Genomic DNA, 17,685 nt, shown 5'->3' on the forward strand with positions numbered 1-17,685 from the left:
TGTAAAGTAAGATGCTTAAAATAGACCTCAAGGGTTGAGACTTGAAACAGGAATTATTGCTGCTTAGGATTGCACAAGGAAAATTGTTGAAATTTACAGTGTGTTTGAACATGCTTTTTAAAGGTAAATCATTCTTAGTGACTGGTAATTGCTTATCTCCTTGTTTTAATTATTCATACGTAAAAGACCAATGAAAGCAAAGATGGCTTGTTGCCGGCAAGCATTTCCCATTTTGAAATTAATTAAATGACACCTTTGAGCCTTAGAAAATGACAGTTGTCCTGTCATCCCAGACAATGGATATTCTTATCTCTAGCTTATTCAGAAGCATCTTGGTGTAGTGGTAATTAAACTTTTAGTCAAATGCCTGGTCAGAGCTGTCTTTTTTCTTCCCTCAGAGCTGTCTTTATAAAAGCACTAACATAGCATCATGTCTAGACTTAATTACTGATGGTTCTTTGATTTATTCCTGAAAACATTCTGACAACTAATTGACTTAAGTCTTAAATTTAAAAAAATATATATGTTTTTATTAATTATAGAGGGAGAAAGAGAGAGAGGAAGGGAGAGGGAGAGAGACACACACATCGATGTGAGAGAGAAATATTGATCAACTGCCTCCTGCATTCCCCTACTGGGGATCATGCCCACAACCAGCGCATGTGCCCTGACAGGGAAGCAAACCAGCAACTTCTTGGTCCAAGGGATGACGCTCAGCCAACTGAGCCATACCAGGTTGGGCTTAAGTTTAAAAAAATTTTATTGCAATAAAATCTACTTGTGCCTTATCATACAAACTTAAGAAGTAGGCATTTCAACTTAAGAAATAGGCATATGAAATAGGGGTTACATAAAATAGGAATCTTCACTTCCTGTACTTTTTTGGTATTGAAAATGTTTACTCCATGGACTATTTTGGTTTTAATCATTGGTTTGCTTGCAAAGGAATTTGATGCTGTTTGTAAGTGTTAACAGTCAGGAAATTTGTCTCACGTATCAAAATGTGAAGTGTCAAACTTTTAGCAAACTTCATTTTATTTAGCTCCCTTAAAGTACTACAGATAACATTGTCTAGATTAGAACAAGCATGTCAAACTCAAAAGCTAACACAGGCCAAATAAACAAGGTTTAAGTTTCTGTGGGACGCAAAAAAACAAAAGCTTCAGTTTTCATAGAAAAGTAGATTTATTTCTATAGAGACATGCTAAATACAAAGGGCTGAAATAAATGAGTAATCATTAACATAAAATAATAGAACATTTTAATAAAAATTAATACTTTTTCTTGAACATGAACTTACCAGACACTGAATAACTGCACAGATTAATAAGTGTAATGCAAATAAACACATTTTTCTTGTTCTCCAAAAGCAAAATATTTCCTGTTGTGCGCACCAAACAAGTCAGTACAAGACTAACACGTGGCAATTGGCTGCTAAAATACTTGCTTCTAGTATTAGTGGAGAGAAATGGTGCGCCTGTGCATAAGGCATGTAAGGGAAATGAATGCAACACGATTATAGTAGTCAGTCATTAGTGAGTGTTGTAGTTTGTTAATAATAATTACGTATAACAGGATAGTGTAAAAATTAAGTTACGAAATTTTTTTAGGATATGTTTTATTGATTTCAGAGAGAAAGGGAGAGAGAGATGGAAACATCAATGATGAGAGAGAATCATTAATGGGCTGCCTCCTGCACGCCCCCTACTGGAGATCTTGCCAGCAACCAGACATGTGCCCTGACCAGGATGAACCATGACCTCCTGGTTCCTAGGTCGATGCTCAACCACTGAGCCTCACCAGCTGGGCAAGTTACGAAATTTTTATTAAAACGTTTCTTACATACCATTATATTGGCTGGGCTGCAAAAATATTCCTTGTGATCCAAGAGTTTGACATGCTTGCCCTAGGGGATCAAGTCCACAACCTGGGCATGTGTCCTGACCAGCAATTGAACCTGTGACCTCTTGGTTCATGGGTCAATACTCAACCACTGTTGATAAAGGGTTAAACATGGGGTTTTGGGGCTTTTTAAATATATTTTTATCGATTTCAGAGAGGGAGAGGGAGAGAGAAACATCAATGATGAGAGAAAATCATTGATTGGCTGCCCCCTGCAGGGGATTGAGCCCACAATTCGGACATGTGCCCTTAACCAGAATTGGACCCGGGACCTGTCAGTCCCCAGGCTGATGCTCTATCCACTGAGCCAAACTGATTACCATTAAACATAATGGTTTTAAGTAATCCTAATATCTCTTAAGTATTTCTTTGTTTCTCTCTTTATTTAATTATGCCCTGTCCTGAGTTAACATTCTTATCCTATACTGGAGGCCTGTTGCACGAAGAGATTCGTGCAGTAGGCTTTCCCTTCTCCTGGCTGCCGGCACCGGTTTTCCTCCGGCACCCAGGACCCAGGCCTTTGCTCCGGCCGGAGCTGCCTTCAGTCTTCTTCGCTGGTCCGGCTGGAGCCGCCTTCAGTCTTCACTCCGCCGCTTCGTGCCTATGTATGCAAATTAGCCGCCATCTTTGTTGGTAGTTAATTTGCATATCACCCTGATTAGCCAATGGTAGGTGTGGTGAAGGTACGGTCAGTTACCATGTTTGTCTATTATTAGCTAGGATAATAAAACCCTAATATGCAAATAGACCGAATGGCGGAGCGACTGGTTGCTATGATGTGCACTGACCACCAGGGGGCAGATGCTCAACACAGGAGCTGCCCCCCTGGTGGTCAATATGCTCCCACAGGAGGAGTGCCGCTCAGCCAGAAGCTGGGCTCACAGCTGGCAAGCGCAGCAGCAGTGGCAGGAGCCTCTCTTGCCTCCGTGGCAGTCGGACATCCCCCGAGGGCTCCTGGACTGAGAGGGCACAGGCCGGGCTGAGGGACCCCTCCCCACCCCCACCCCCCTGCATGAATTTTGTGCACCGGGCCTCTAGTGTTTCAATAAAATGGAGAAAGGTTTGCCTCTTCCCAGTTGATTTGGACAGGGGAAACCTTTGGGGGTTAATGAATTGCATCTCTAAATTTAATGGACTTAGGTTAGTTTGGAAAATAGATCAAGAAAATGATTTGATTATCAGCACCATACTTTTTCTTGTTTGTTTTAAAATTAAATTATAGTTTACATTCAGTATTATTTTGTATTAGTTTCAGGTATAACCACAGTTTTGTCTTATCTTGATTCTAAAGACCTGTTGTAGATAGATAGTTGTATCTACAGTTTCATAAATTTCTCTTCTGAAGGTAAATTTTGGTAGATAATTTTTGGTGATACTAACTAGCTCCTAACTAGCCTTATCTGCTGAGCTATTTGAGCTAATGTCAAAGGATAAATTCTCCATCCCCACTAGGGACAGTTTCTAATCAGTAACACAGTTTTTAAAGCAGGTTGATCAAAAAAATACTGTTGTATATCTTTTCCTTTAAAAAAAATTTTTTTCTATTGTTGACAGTATTACAGATGTCCCCCACCCTCTTTGCCCCTCTCCACCCAGCCCTTGCACACACACACACACACACACACACACACACACACACACACAGGCCTTCACCACACTATTGTCTGTGTCCATGGGCTATAAGTTCTTTGGTTTATCTCTTCCCACCCCCCATGCCCTAATATGTCAGTTTGTTCCATGCCTTCATGCCTCTGGACTTATTTTGTTGGTCAATTTATTCTGTTCATTAGATTCCACAAATAAGTGACATCATGCAATATTTGTCTTTCTTTAACTGGCTTATTTCACTTAGCATAATAATCTCTGGGTCCATCCATGTTGTCTCAAAGGGCTCTATATATTTTATTCCATGATTTCTCATGGTATGATTTTCCCACAAGACATTTTGCTAATGTTAACTACAATGTGTTGAATGTTTGTTATGTGACAGATATTACACTAAGCACCTTATATTTATTTCATTTCTTTTTCATGATAACTTTGAGATTAATAATATGAAAAGTCACTTGCTCACTGTTAAAAGCTAATCAAATCGTGGTGCAGGAACTCCTATTTACTTCAGAACCTGTTCTTAACCTTGTATTCTAGTAATATCTAGTTTTAGCTCTACCAATATTATGAAATTCTCAAAACATTGTAGTTAAATTTATTTTAATACCATAGGCTAGTACTTAGAAGTGGTAGAGTGAGCAGGAAAGCACAAGAAGAGCTTATTATTAGGCATAGTAACTCAAAAGTAAGTTTATGAACTGGGAAGAGTAGAGATTAGGTACAGGAATACAATTAAGAGCCTAGATTTTAGATGGTGAGTTTGATCTACCACACTTATTCCCTTCTTTATAGAATAGGTAAAACAAAGCAGGCCAATTCAACACTCCATTTATAGAAATCTTAAATATGGATAGAGTCATTAATTTACAAGGTGCTTTCGTAGGTGAATACTTACTTATTCATAGTAGGTGTTTTGAAAACCTGAGAAGAATGCTATCTGCTCCTCTAAAACCTTATGTTTATCCACTGGCCTAGAGCAGTTTTTGAAAATATCAATTGTAATCAACCCATAAAATCAGTACTAAGGGGGGGAAAAACGAAGTAGAGTCTAGAAAGTTTTACATTGTTTATCATAAAGGTAAGCATTGTGTATGAAACTTTTGTTTCAGTTATATGTACTAGGTCACTGTGTAAAATGTATTTTTTACTTTGGGTTGCAGGTTTGTTTGTTTTGTTTTGTTTTTTTGAAAATATATTTTTATTGATTTCAAAGAGGAAGGGAGAAGGAGAAAGAGATAGAAATATCAATGATGAGAGAGAATCATTGATCGGCTGCCTCCTGCATGCCCCACGCTGGCATATGCCCTGACTGGGAATTGAATGGTGACCTCCTGTTTCATAGGTTGATGCTCAACCATGCTGGCCGAGCTGGGTTTCAGGTTTTACAAGTTTGAAAAACACTGGCCTAGAGCTTTGTGATTATCCATTTTAATTTATTGAGGACAAAAATTAGTGATTTCATTCACTTTTTATCTTTAAAAGCAAATGACATCAAAAGACATAATAGAATGTATGTATGCTTTATATTTTCTTCCTTTTTCTAGCATTCTGAAAGGATCCAATCTCACATCAGAACTTTCCTGTTTGGCTCAGTGGATATGGCATTGGCCTGCGGACTGAAAGGTCCCAGGTTCAATTCCGGTCAAGGGCATGTACCTTGGTTGCGGGCACATCCCCAGTGGGGGGTGTGCAGGAGGCAGCTGATTGATGTTTCTCTCTCATAGATGTTTCTAACTATCCCTCTCTCTTCCTCTCTGTAAAAAAATCAATAAAATATATTTAAAAAAAAACTTTCCTGATGGTATAGCTAGCTCTTCCTTCTCCCCATTGTGTCAAAACTTACAATATATAGCTACTATTCCCTGCTGAATATTCAGCACAATTTTCTGCTCATTTGAGGAAGTTTTGCCTCTTAGGTTTTGTATGATTTCTACTTTGGAATACCTTAAAGTCTTATTTTTAGTCAGTACTATTTGATTGCCTCCATAGTAGTTTAACTCAGGGAATGAATAAGATATTTATTGGACATCTTTCTGTAACAGTATATACCTTTATCTCATTCTTTTAATGAATGTATAGTAGTCCATTGCATAAGGTTATAATTTATTTAGTGCCTCAGTGATGTACATTTTGATTGTTTCCAGTTTTTTCCTGTTATACAAAACCCTATTGTCATATATTTGTATACCATAGGACATTGCTGGTTCAAAGTGGAATTACTTTGATGGTGTGCATTTAAAATTTTAATATTGCCAAGTTGGCCTTCAAAAAGGTTCTATTTGTCACTACCTATATATAAAAATGCCTATTTCCCCATACCCTTGCTGATGCTGTGCATTATTAGAGTTTTAACTATTTGTAATCTGGTGTAAATTTACAAAAGTCTAGTATAGACTTTTAAAATATATTTTTATTGATTTTTTACAGAGAGGAAGGGAGAGAGATAGAGAGCTAGAAACATCAATGAGAGAGAAACATCGATCAGCTGCCTCCTGCACATCTCCTACTGGGGATGTGCCCGCAACCCAGGTACATGCCCTTGACCAGAATCGAACCTGGGACCTTTCAGTCCGCAGGCTGACGCTCTATCCACTGAGCCAAACCGGTTTCGGCTAGAGTTGCATTTTAAAAATTGAGTGAGATTGACTATGCTTTCATAAATTTAATTGGCCCTTTGTATTTTCTTTCTTTCTTTTTTTTGTTTTTGTTTTTAATCCTCACCCAAGGATATTTTTTCCATTGATTTTTAGAGAGAGTGGAAGGAGGGAAGAAGGATGGTAGGGAGAGAGAAAGAAACATCGATTGGTTGCCTCCCACACATGTTCCAACTTGGGCCAGGGATCAAACCTGCAACCTAGGTATATGCCCTTGACTAGGAATCGAACTTGAGACCCTCTGGTATGAGGCCCAGTGCTCTAACCATTAAGCATGCCGGCCAAAGTGGCTCTTTGTATTTTCAGTAATTCTTGAGATTTCAAATATGGGTGATGTCAGTGAATGTGACTTCAAAGCTGTGAAGAAATGGTGCTATAAAAAATGTAGTCACTGAGATGCTTGCAGCTGTGATGACCTATTTCCCACTTTGACCCTTTCTTACTCTTAATTTCAGGTGATCATGGAGCTCAGCTTGGCCTCCATGGGGCCGGTGGTGATGGAATACATGATGACACAGCAGGAGGAGAGGAAGGAGAGAATAGCCCAGATCCCCAACCCCAAGCTGGTCGGAGGACCCGGCGGGAAGCATGCACCTGCCCCTACTGTAAAGATAGTGAAGGAAGGTAAGTTGACTAAGCCAGTATCTTAAGAGTAGTGAATGGATTTGGAGGTAAGAGGTTGATTTTTTTTTTTTAAACATTTAAGACTTGGCAGTGTTGCAGAGGGATGAGAGATACCACAATACATTTGATTAGGTCATATTATAGATCTTGTTTCCAGCTCTGATCCTTTTATTGACTCTAAGACCTTGGGCCTTAATAGGCGCCTGTTTTCTCTTAGAGATAAGGAAATCAGATGGAGCCAGCTGGTCTAATGATTGTTACCGTATGTCTATATTGAGATGGTTTTAACAAGGTTGCTTTGTAAAACAGCCTTGCAAAGATGAAAAAGCTACACTAATGTGTTTTTACAATGGCTTGTGAGAATAAGAGTTTTCTAGAGTCTTATTTTCCTTCAAAATAAACAAAAATGGCTTAGTCCAGATAGAAAATTCTTCCATCAGGGACCCTAACATGTTCTGCAGAATAAAGTGCTGACAGTTTTCTTGTTAGTAATACTGTTCAGTATTATCTCTGGAGAGTTTCAAGTTCTATTTTTTTCTTTCAAGTCATTGCTTTATATATATATATATATATATATATATATATATATATATATATATATATATATATGTTTTATTGATTTTAGAGAGAGAGGAAGGAGGGGGGAGAGAGAGAGAAAAACATCCATGAGAGAAACATGGTTCCTCTGCCTCTTACACACACCCAGGCTGCAGGCTTCATCCCCAGCCTGGGTGTGTGCCCTGACCAGGAATCGAACTGGTGATCTTTTGGTTCGTGAGATGACACTCGACCAACTGAGCCACTCCAGCTGGGCAAGTCACTACTTTTGAGAGAATAGAAAGTTACATAGCTGATTAAATGCCTTTGAGCCCTGACCAGTTTGGCTCAGTGGATAGAGCTTCGGCCTGCTGACTGAAGGGTCCCAGGTTCGATTCTAGTCAAGGGCATGTACCTTGGTTGCAGGCACATCCCCAGTAGGGGGCGGGCAGGAGGCAGCTGATCGGTGTTTCTCTCTCATCAATATTTCTAACTCTCTATCCCTCTCTCTCCCTCTCTGTAAAAAATCAATAAAATATATTCCAAAAAAAATGCCTTTGAAAAAGAAAATCTGTTAAAGTTTTGTCCCAGCCTAGCTAGTTGCTCAGTGGTTAGAGTGTCAGCCTGCGGACTGAATGGTCGCAGGTTCAATTCCAGTCAAGGGCATGTACCTCAGTTGCAGGCTCTCAGTCCCAGCCTTGGTTGGGGCGGGTGCGGGAGGCAACCAATCAGTGTTTCTCTGTCTCTCCCCCTCCCTTCCACTGTCTCTAAAAAATCAATGATGAAAAAAATATCCTTGGGAGAGGATTAACAAAAAAACCCAAAAGTTTTGTCCCAATAAAAATAAGCACAAAAGTGAGAAAAGTACCAAAACAAAAATAATCTGAGTTATTTGTAGGTTAACACTACATTACAGGAAAAACCTGAATTAAAGCACTGAGTATGCCCACACTGATGTTTCTCAGTGGTTAGAATGTTAGTCTGCACACCATAAGATTGTGGGTTTGATTCCCAGTCAAGGGCATGTACCTGGGTCCCAGTTGGGGTGTGTTTGAGAGGCAACCAATCGATGTGTCTCTCTCACATTGATGTTTGTCCTCCCTCCCCCCCTTTAGAAACAATGGGGGGGAAAATCCTCTGGTGAGGATTACTAAAAAAAAGAAGCACTGAGTACAATAGTGTTTGCCTTTAACAAAGCTTAAAGTGGATTTAAAGTTTTGAAGGAACTTCTCAGATTTCCACCTAAGAGTAACTTTATCTTCTCTTATGTATTATCCTATCTAATAAAAGAGAAAAATGGTAATTGGCGTACGACGATACCCTTTTCATTGGCTAATCAGGGCTATATGCAAATTAACTGCCAACTAAGATTGGCAGTTAACTGCCAACAAGATGGCGGTTAATTTGCATATGTAGGCACAATGCAGGGAGGCGAAAGGGAAAGCAGGAAGAAGGCCCCTGCCACTGACAGTGATTGGAAACCCAGGGGGGAGCTAAGAGCTGGGGGGCAGGGCAAAGGCGGCCCTGGGGCCGCCTTTGCCCTGCCCCCCAGCCATGATCGGAGAATCAGGTGCCTTTTCTGCCCTGGCCAGTGATAGCAGGAAGTAGGGGTGGGGCCAGTGATGGGAGCTGGGCACGGTCGAAGCTGGCAGTCCCGGGAGCTAGGGGTCCCTTGCCTGGGCCTAAAGCGGAGCCCACGATTGCGGGGCCGCTGCAGCTGTGGGTCCTCGCTGCCCAGGCCGGATGCCTAGGCCAGAGGTGTTAGGCCTGGGCAGGGGCGGAGCCTGCAACCACGGGGAGCTGGGGGTCCCCTGCCCAGGCCTGACACCTCTGCCGGAGGCCTCAGGCCTGGTCAAGGGGCCGATCCGGTGATTGGTGATCGGAGGGTGATGAGGGTCAACTCCTCTGGCCGAGGCATCAGGCTTGGGCAGGGGGTGGAGTAAGCGATCAGAGGGAGATGGGGGTCCCCTGCCCAGGCATGATTCCTGGGCCAGAGGCCTCAGGCCTGGGCGGGGGCCAGAGCCAGTGATCAGGGGGAGATGGGGGTCCCCTGTCTAAGCCTGACACCTCTGGTGGAGGCGTCAGGCCTGGGCAAGGGGCCGATCAGGCGATCGGAGGGTGATGGGGGTCAACGCCTGAGGGCTCCCAGTATGTGAGAGGGGGCAGGCTGGGCTGAGGGACACTCCCCCCCCCCCCACACACACACCCAGTGCACGAATTTCGTGCACCGGGCCCCTAGTTATATATATAAAGGCCTAATATGCAAATTGTCCCCTTGGGAGTTCGACCGGGAGTTCAATCACTCACTATGATGTGCGCTGACCACCAGGGGGTGGTGTGAAACAAAGGGAGGCCCTGGCCAGCAGCCGGAAGGCCCTGATCGGCCCTGATTGCCAGCCAGGCCTAGGAACCCTACCTGTGCACGAATTTCATGCACTGGGCCTCTAGTTTTTATTATGTTTTTTTTTCCCCCCTTCTGCTAATATGTGTTGTTAAAACCAAAGAAAAGTCCCTCTTGGAAATCTCCCCAATGCCCACTAATGGATTACACATGGAACAAATTGGTTTGCAAAAAACATTTCAGAGCTGATTCCTTAGAGGAGCTTAGGATCTGCTCCATACAGGGAATAATTTTTTACAAGCCTTGAATTAGTTAGGATTCTTATTCCCCTCTTTAACTTCTATTCAGTCCATCTTCCTCTTCCACTGAAATCCCTGATATTGCTCCAGCTTTTCAGCTATTAATCTTCACCATTTGGTTCTTTATTTTAGGAAAAAGCTCTACAGGTGTAAAATATTTTCCTTAACCAGGTGCTTAAATGGAGAAACCCTTTGTTTATAAATACATTCCTAGCAAAAAATACCCCCACATTCACAGTAGTTCCTGTGGAAAATGCTTGTATTGAGATTTAAACTTCTTTCAAAAAAAAAAAGTCCCCCACAGACTTCACAAATCACTGTGAGAATGATTATTTCTTCAAACAACAAAATTGGATTAAGGAACAGGAAAGCAGAAAAGAGCAAATGTCTGGTAGAGAGGAAACCTACAGCTTGAATTTTGGGTATTAAGAACCAGAATCAACTAAAGATTTATATTTTGATACTAAAGAGAAGCCATTTTTAAAAAAAGTTCTATTTAGTTTTGAATGGGTCGGGTAATTGTTGTTGACACTTTGTGGTACTTTCATTTTTATCTCTAGAATGAATGATGAATACTTTGTGTTCTCACTTACAGGGGCTCTGGGGATCCTGGCAAAAAGAAACAGCACATTTGCCACATTCAAGGCTGTGGCAAAGTATATGGCAAGACCTCACACCTACGGGCACACTTGCGCTGGCACACAGGCGAGAGGCCATTCATGTGTACCTGGTCATACTGTGGGAAACGCTTCACGCGTTCGGATGAGCTGCAGAGGCACAAACGCACACACACAGGTGAGTAGGAGCCTGGAGAAGAAAGAAATAGTAATAGACCAGAATGGAAAGGCACAAAATGTACCTATGAAATAACTAAAAATACTGAGCAACTTACGATTGAAACTAAATGTATGGATCACAAATGGAATTGGAGTTAATCTGGAAAAACCTTTAAGAAGGAAGGAGCCCTGGCCAGTTTGGCTCAGTGGATGGAGCATTGGCCTGTGAACTGAAAGGTCCCCGGTTTGATTCTGGTCAAGGGCACATGCCTCGGTTGTGGGCTCGATCCCCAGTGGGGGGCATGCAGGAGGCAGCTGATCGATGCTTCTCTCTCATCACTGATGTTTCTCTCTCTCTTTCTCTCCCTCTCCTTTCCTCTCTGAAGTCGATAAAAATCAACACTAATAAAAGAGAAAAATGGTAATTGGTGTACGAGCTACCCTTTTCATTGGCTAATCAGGGCTATATGCAAATTAACTGCCAACTAAGATTGGCAGTTAACTGCCAACAAGATGGCGGTTAATTTGCATATGTAGGCACAATGCAGGGAGGCGAAAGGGAAAGCAGGAAGAAGCCCCCTGCCACTGACAGTGATCGGAAACCCAGGGGGGAGCTAAGAGCTGGGGGGCAGGGCAAAGGCGGCCCTGGGGCCGCCTTTGCCCTGCCCCCCAGCCATGATCGGAGAATCAGGTGCCTTTTCCGCCCTGGCCAGTGATAGCAGGAAGTAGGGGTGGAGCCAGCGATGGGAGCTGGGCACGGTCGAAGCTGGCAGTCCCGGGAGCTAGGGGTCCTTTGCCTGGGCCTAAAGCGAAGCCCACGATCGCGGGGCCGCTGCCACTGCGGGTCCCCGCTGCCCAGGCCAGACGCCTCAGCCAGAGGCGTCCGGCCTGGGCAAGGGGCCGATCCTGTGATTGGAGGGTGATGGGGGTCAATGCCTGAGGGCTCCCAATATGTGAGAGGGGGCAGGCTGGGCTGAGGGACACTCCCCCCCCCGCCCCACACCCAGTGCACGAATTTCGTGCACCAGGCCCCTAGTACATTATAAAAAAAAGGAAGGAAGGAAGGAAGGAGCTGCCCAGCTGGTGTGGCTCAATTGGTTGAGCATCTCGTCCCTAGCACCAAGAAGTTGCCAGTTCGATTCCCCATCAGGGTACATGCCTGGGTTGCAGTCTCTTTCTTCCTTTTTTTTAAAATTCTCACCTGAGGATTTTTTTTCCCCCATTGCTTTCAGAGAGAGCGGGAGGGAGAGAGGGAGAAAAACAAAACAAAACACCAATGTTGAGAGAGACACATTGACTGATTGCCTCTTGTACTCGGCCTGACTGGGAGCAGGGAGGAATCTGAAACACAGGTACATGCCCTTGACCAGGAATCAAACCTATGACCCTTCAGTGCAGGGGCTGACGCTCTAACCACAGAGAAACACTAGCCAGGGCTGGGTTGCATTCCTGAATCCCTGGTGGTGGGATGTGTAGTCATCTCTATGATGACTACATCATTGCTCTCATTGATGTTTCTATCTTCCTCTCTGAAATCAATAAAAAACCACACATTTTAAAAATAATAAAATAAAATTTTTTTTTAAAGAGAAGGAAGGAGCTAGTTGAGTGGAATTTTGGAGGATCCAATTACTCTTTTTAGTCTCAGTCCTGCCAGACATTTTTGCTCTAATCCTTCCTTTCTGAATATCAACCTCTTTCCCTCTCTCCATCCCTTTCTTCTTTTTTTGTTTTTCATTTATTCCTCTCTTCCTTTGTACCAGAAAGCCAAGTTTCCTTTGAAAACAATCCCTCTGTCTCTATTCATAATTACCTGGTTTGGGCAGGATTAATCCTCCCACCTCCAGGAATGGGCCATGATTGGCTTAAGCCTGTCACTGTATCGCTTCCCCACAGGATGTTTGGTTCAGGGGGTGGGCAATTGAGTTTGTCCAGGAAAAATGAAATTTGCGACTTACGCTGGGAAGTCAGGGCACAGACACTTTCTCCTTCTTGGGTTTGTGGTGTGAAGAAAATGTATGGCCAGGAACTGCTATTCCCCAACCCTTACCTGTTTTTCTTCCTCCAAAAAGCAAAAGATACTCATTAGATTTTTCTTTCTTTTTTCACCTTCTAAAATTGGCCTAATAGTATGGCTTATAAAGTTTGAAAGCAGTAATTGGACAAGGTACCCCCTACATCCTGAGATGTTCGTTTCTAATATTCTTTCTCTTTTTTTTTACTTAGGTGAGAAGAAATTTGCCTGCCCTGAGTGTCCCAAGCGCTTCATGAGGAGTGACCACCTGTCAAAGCATATCAAGACCCATCAGAATAAGAAGGGAGGCACAGGCGTAGCCCTGAGTGTGGGCACTTTGCCCCTGGACAGTGGGGCTGGTTCAGAAGGCAGTGGTGCTGCCACTTCTTCGGCCCTTATTACCACCAATATGGTAGCTATGGAGGCCATCTGTCCAGAGGGTATTGCCCGTCTTGCCAACAGTGGCATCAATGTCATGCAGGTGGCAGATCTTCAGTCCATTAATATCAGTGGCAATGGCTTCTGAGATCAGGCACCCAGGGCCAGAGACATATGGGCTATACCCATTAACCCTGGGATGCAAGGTAGCATGGGTCCAAGAGACATGTGGGAGAGAGAGCCATGAGGCATTAAAATGCATGGTGGTGGGAAGAATTGGGGGAGGGGATACAAGAGAAGAGATGGGATCCTGGCACTCACCTATATCATCAGGACCTCCTTGAAGTGGGAAACAGTGAAAATTCTGTGGGTGCCACCCTTTGATGAGCATTTGTTTGACCCCAGTTTCTTACATTTCTTACCCCAACCTCGCTGTCCTGTGTTTCCCTTCTCAACTCCCTCATGATGGATTTCCCCCCTTTCCTAAAGCCATCATGCCTTGATAAATATATATGATCATTGAAATACTTTTAAACAAAAAAGCAGATTCTATATTATATATATATATATATATATAAAAGATATATAGAGATGCATTTGCAGGGGTTGGCTGGGAGGAGGAAAGAGACCATTCTGTGACCAAAATACCTTGGTCATTTTTTTTATATTGCCTTATTTCTTATGGCTGAGCCTTGTGACACATTAAGCTTTTATAGATGTTGTCTTGGCTTCCCACGTAGATGAAGCATCCATATGCTCTGCTTTTAGTTTATATATACATACATAATGTTTTTCCTTAATTTTGTCTTTTTATTTGGGATCAGCTTCTTGCACTCCTTTCTGGGCTCAATCCTTTCTGTCTCCCTTTCTCTCACCTGATCATTTCATGTTTTTGGTAGTGATTCCTGGATGAGGCACTTCTGTGAATCTTTTAAAGTCATTAGTCCCAGCAGCAGAATAGAGAAACCTTGAAGCCCAGGGTGATGCTTGAAGTAACTGTGGAGAGAGTGTTCAAAATACTACTGACGCAGGTACCCTCTTGGTGCTGAAGAGTCAAAGGCACCTCTCTATCAGCTGCTCTAAGCATCAAGAATCAGAAGTATTTCTATGTAATTGTTCAAGAGACCCTTTGAGGGTTATAATTTAGGATTAGTTTATATAAACTATCAAAAGATGGTCAGATAATAGGTGGGGGATTTTAATAGGAAAATGATGTGTTCAGAAGTTGGAAGTGACTCATAGTATTCCAGTTCAGGAGTTAGGGGAGTATTTGGACTTTGTATAGCTGTCTTCCAAGGTGGCTCTAAGCTTTGATTTCACATAAACTTCTGAGTTCACATTCTGAAAGGAAGTATACTTCCTCTTTTGAACATCCCCAGTAGTTTCTTTTTTCATTATGTTATTAAGGAGCATCAGGCAATGAATCTGTTCCAGGTTTCCATTCTGCAGAACTCCAGAGCATGTACTAGTGGCAAGGCAGTGGTTTGATCTTTTCCCTTAACTCTTCCTTGGGTGCTTCCTAAGGGAAAAGGAAGCACATGATCAGGGGAATGATAGCCCAGAACAAAAATAAATCTTGTCTTACCACTGTGGTTTATAGGAGAGATTGGGAGAAATTATCCTGTTTTCTTCATGGCCTGATTCCTGAAGAGACTGATCCAAAAATTATAGCGGCAGGGAACTCAGTGCATTTGGTACTGAGATTTAAATGCAACCAGAGTTGTCCTCAAGGCCCAGCCATTAAAACATCGTCTCTCTTGACCTTCTGGTATCTTGTCAGAGGGCTTTTCACTGTGAGGAAGTGTGGAAATGGCTGTGTGTATGTGTGTAATCTGTTAGGTTGGGGATAGGTTTTCTGTTAGCCATTACTAAGAGACCGGCAATAAAAATTACCCTGATCTGATAGTGAAATGTTTATGTATGACCATGTGTGAATGTGTGTTTGTGCCTGTATATATCTACACACAGATGAGAAATTATATTTAAAATTGTTGGAAAATAAATCAAATTCAGATCAAAATGCCTTTCAGGCCCATTACCTAGAAATCTATTTTAAAACCTGGGTATGTTCCTGAGGTCATTTCTTTGCTTATGCTAATAAATTAGTTACAATTATGAATGGGGGATATTCTACTGCACTTTTAAAAAAGAAGATACTATTTTTTGTGTTTGAAAGAGAAACCATCTATAGCAGAATCTTAGTTCCTTTCATAAATATTTTTACCTTGACTACAAATAGATGATGCTATGATTCCACTATATATTTTTATAAAATCTATCTGAATTAGGGTTTGGGTAAGTTTGTGTTATTGTTTAACCTGAAATACAATAACTGTTAATATTGTAAACAATAGTTCACTCCATTTGGTTCTTTTTCTGAAGACTTAATACTGTTATTAACACTCAGGAACCATTGCAAGGAACTTTCCCCAGGTCAGATTTTGTTAATACTAAAGTAAAAGTTATCCATGCCCAACCACATGTCCTACCCTTTATTCCTTGAAAGGTAGAACTCAGAACCTGTTATTTTATGTCTGTAATCATGTACATAGGCATCTTTTGGAGGAAAGGGGCAGGACAACTCACTGGAGTTTGCAGTATTTTACTAGAGCATTTCAAGAAATGGAATCTTCCCCAGTAAGACATTATTAGAGACAAACTAGCTTAATGAAGCTGAGAAATACAAGCTTTTAGAACATTATTTTGATGAAGTTTCTCTCTGGAATAGAATGTTGGTTTACCCTCCCCACTTTCGTTAGCATTACTATGAGTGAATTTACATCCAGTTCTTTCCAATTGCCCTATTCTCACCAAGGAAGCTCCAGATCCAGTATCTTGTTTGGCCCCACAACTGGAGCAGCTTCTGCTTTTGTCTCCCAGCAGCAGTGAGCCACTCAGTCTTTTCCACAGGAAATTGGGAGCCTACATTCCTTGAGTCAGGAGCTTATTGTTGAAAATCCCTTTCCCTGAACTTTTGGCCAGCAGAAATAAATGTGACTGACAGGCATATTGATTCTAAAAATTTTACATGAGTTTCTTTTTTATTTTTTTTAAATGACCAAACTGTGCAGGGTAGGGCATACCCAAAGGAATGGTAACATTGTAGCACTCATTCCCTTGTCCTTTCAGGTTGCCCATTCACTTTCATCTGCTTATCATTTATTTGTCTCACTTTTTACCCAGAGCAGTGACAACCCATCGTCCTGCAGGGACCTCCCAGCTGGCACCATGTTTGTAGGTGCTGTATAGCATGAAATTAAATGGATATTTCTCAGCCTGGTTCAGAATAAATAGAACCTTTTATCCCAGAAAGTATAGACTGCAGTGTGGGGTAAAGATTATGATTGGGGAAGGGTTAGAGACAAAAGCTGTAAATTACTATGGCTGATTGGTTTATTTCTACTATATACATATATATATTTTTTGCTTTTGTATATCCTATATAGGAAACAGCATTGTATTTTTTTAACAAATCTGAGAAAGCACTATGAACTGCAGATGTTTGACTTTCAGAATATATTTTGTATTAATATCTTCACATTGTGTGAATACTGGAAGCTGCAGATCTTTGCTAGGACGCAATAAATTTATATACTTTTTGAGGGGTTCTTCTGAGGGTATTAATCAAGCCCCTGTTATGCTTTGGGGGAGCCCTGGTGCTACTTGCTTAAAGTTTTCATTCAATTGTAAGTACCCTGATGCCTTTTGGACCTTGGGATCAGATCAAACGAGTTTTGGAGATCTAGGTACCAAGGAAATGAGGATAGTCTAGCTGCCTCAAATGAGGTGCCCTTTGCATACCTCTCCTCACCCCTATTCAAAGCTTGGTAGGTTATTGGAGTTGGGAGGGAGAAATGTGAAATCTCAGAGTTTCATCTCCCTTAGAAGAGAGCCAGTAACTTATGTGCAAGGATGAAAGGTGGTAGCAGTAGCTTTGGGGAAAGGGAGGAGGACATGGCACTTCTCCAATCCTGGAAAACTGCTGATAAAATATGGGCAGGTTGCTTTACTTTTGTTTGGGAGCCTTTGCTCTCTGGTGCCTCTCTTGGCTCTCCTCCTGGGCTACAGACCTCTTCTAGGAGGATGAGCAGACCAGCTTTGAGGTTGACCTGTTTCTTTTCTTTGTCTGCCTTCCCTAAACACCAGCCCCCAGGAGGACATAAAGCAGCCTTAAGCTTAAATTCCTACTCCCTCTCTTAGATTTGGCTTGCTTGCCTCAATTTGAAGGCTGGGAAAGGAAAAAAAGGGCCGTCCCTGGATTCGTTCCTTCCGAGGTCTTCTCCACTTTGACTTCCCAAACTCAAAAAGGTTTCCTCCACAAAGTTCATTTGAGAGAAATTAGTATTTTTGTCCCATTTTCCCCTTTCCTCATCAATTCCAGCCTTTCCTTGTGACTGCTAAGGGAGAAGAGGTGTGATTGTCCCTCAACTCCTTGAGTATCAGGAAAAAAATACATAAGTGGGATTAAGCTGGGACTGCAGGTAGTGACAACTGTTGCTATCTCTCCTGGGGTGTGTTTTTCTCTGCCTCACCTTCAGGAATGACACTG

General features: G+C 42.1%; 1 protein-coding gene across 1 annotated transcript in view; it reads left to right on the plus strand.

The window, feature by feature from the left end:
* SP1 (Sp1 transcription factor) overlaps positions 1–17,276 on the plus strand; it is a 31,760-nt gene extending 14,484 nt beyond the window's left edge. The window contains exons 4-6 of the mRNA XM_059683041.1: positions 6,623–6,791; positions 10,564–10,763; positions 12,971–17,276. Coding sequence (XP_059539024.1) covers positions 6,623–6,791; positions 10,564–10,763; positions 12,971–13,284 — 683 coding nt within the window. The 3' untranslated portion in view covers positions 13,285–17,276. The remainder of the gene's footprint in view (positions 1–6,622; positions 6,792–10,563; positions 10,764–12,970) is intronic.
* The last annotated feature ends 409 nt before the right edge of the window (positions 17,277–17,685 follow it).

Source organism: Myotis daubentonii, chromosome 2 (assembly GCF_963259705.1).
Source record: "Myotis daubentonii chromosome 2, mMyoDau2.1, whole genome shotgun sequence".
NCBI classification, from domain to species: domain Eukaryota; kingdom Metazoa; phylum Chordata; class Mammalia; order Chiroptera; family Vespertilionidae; genus Myotis; species Myotis daubentonii.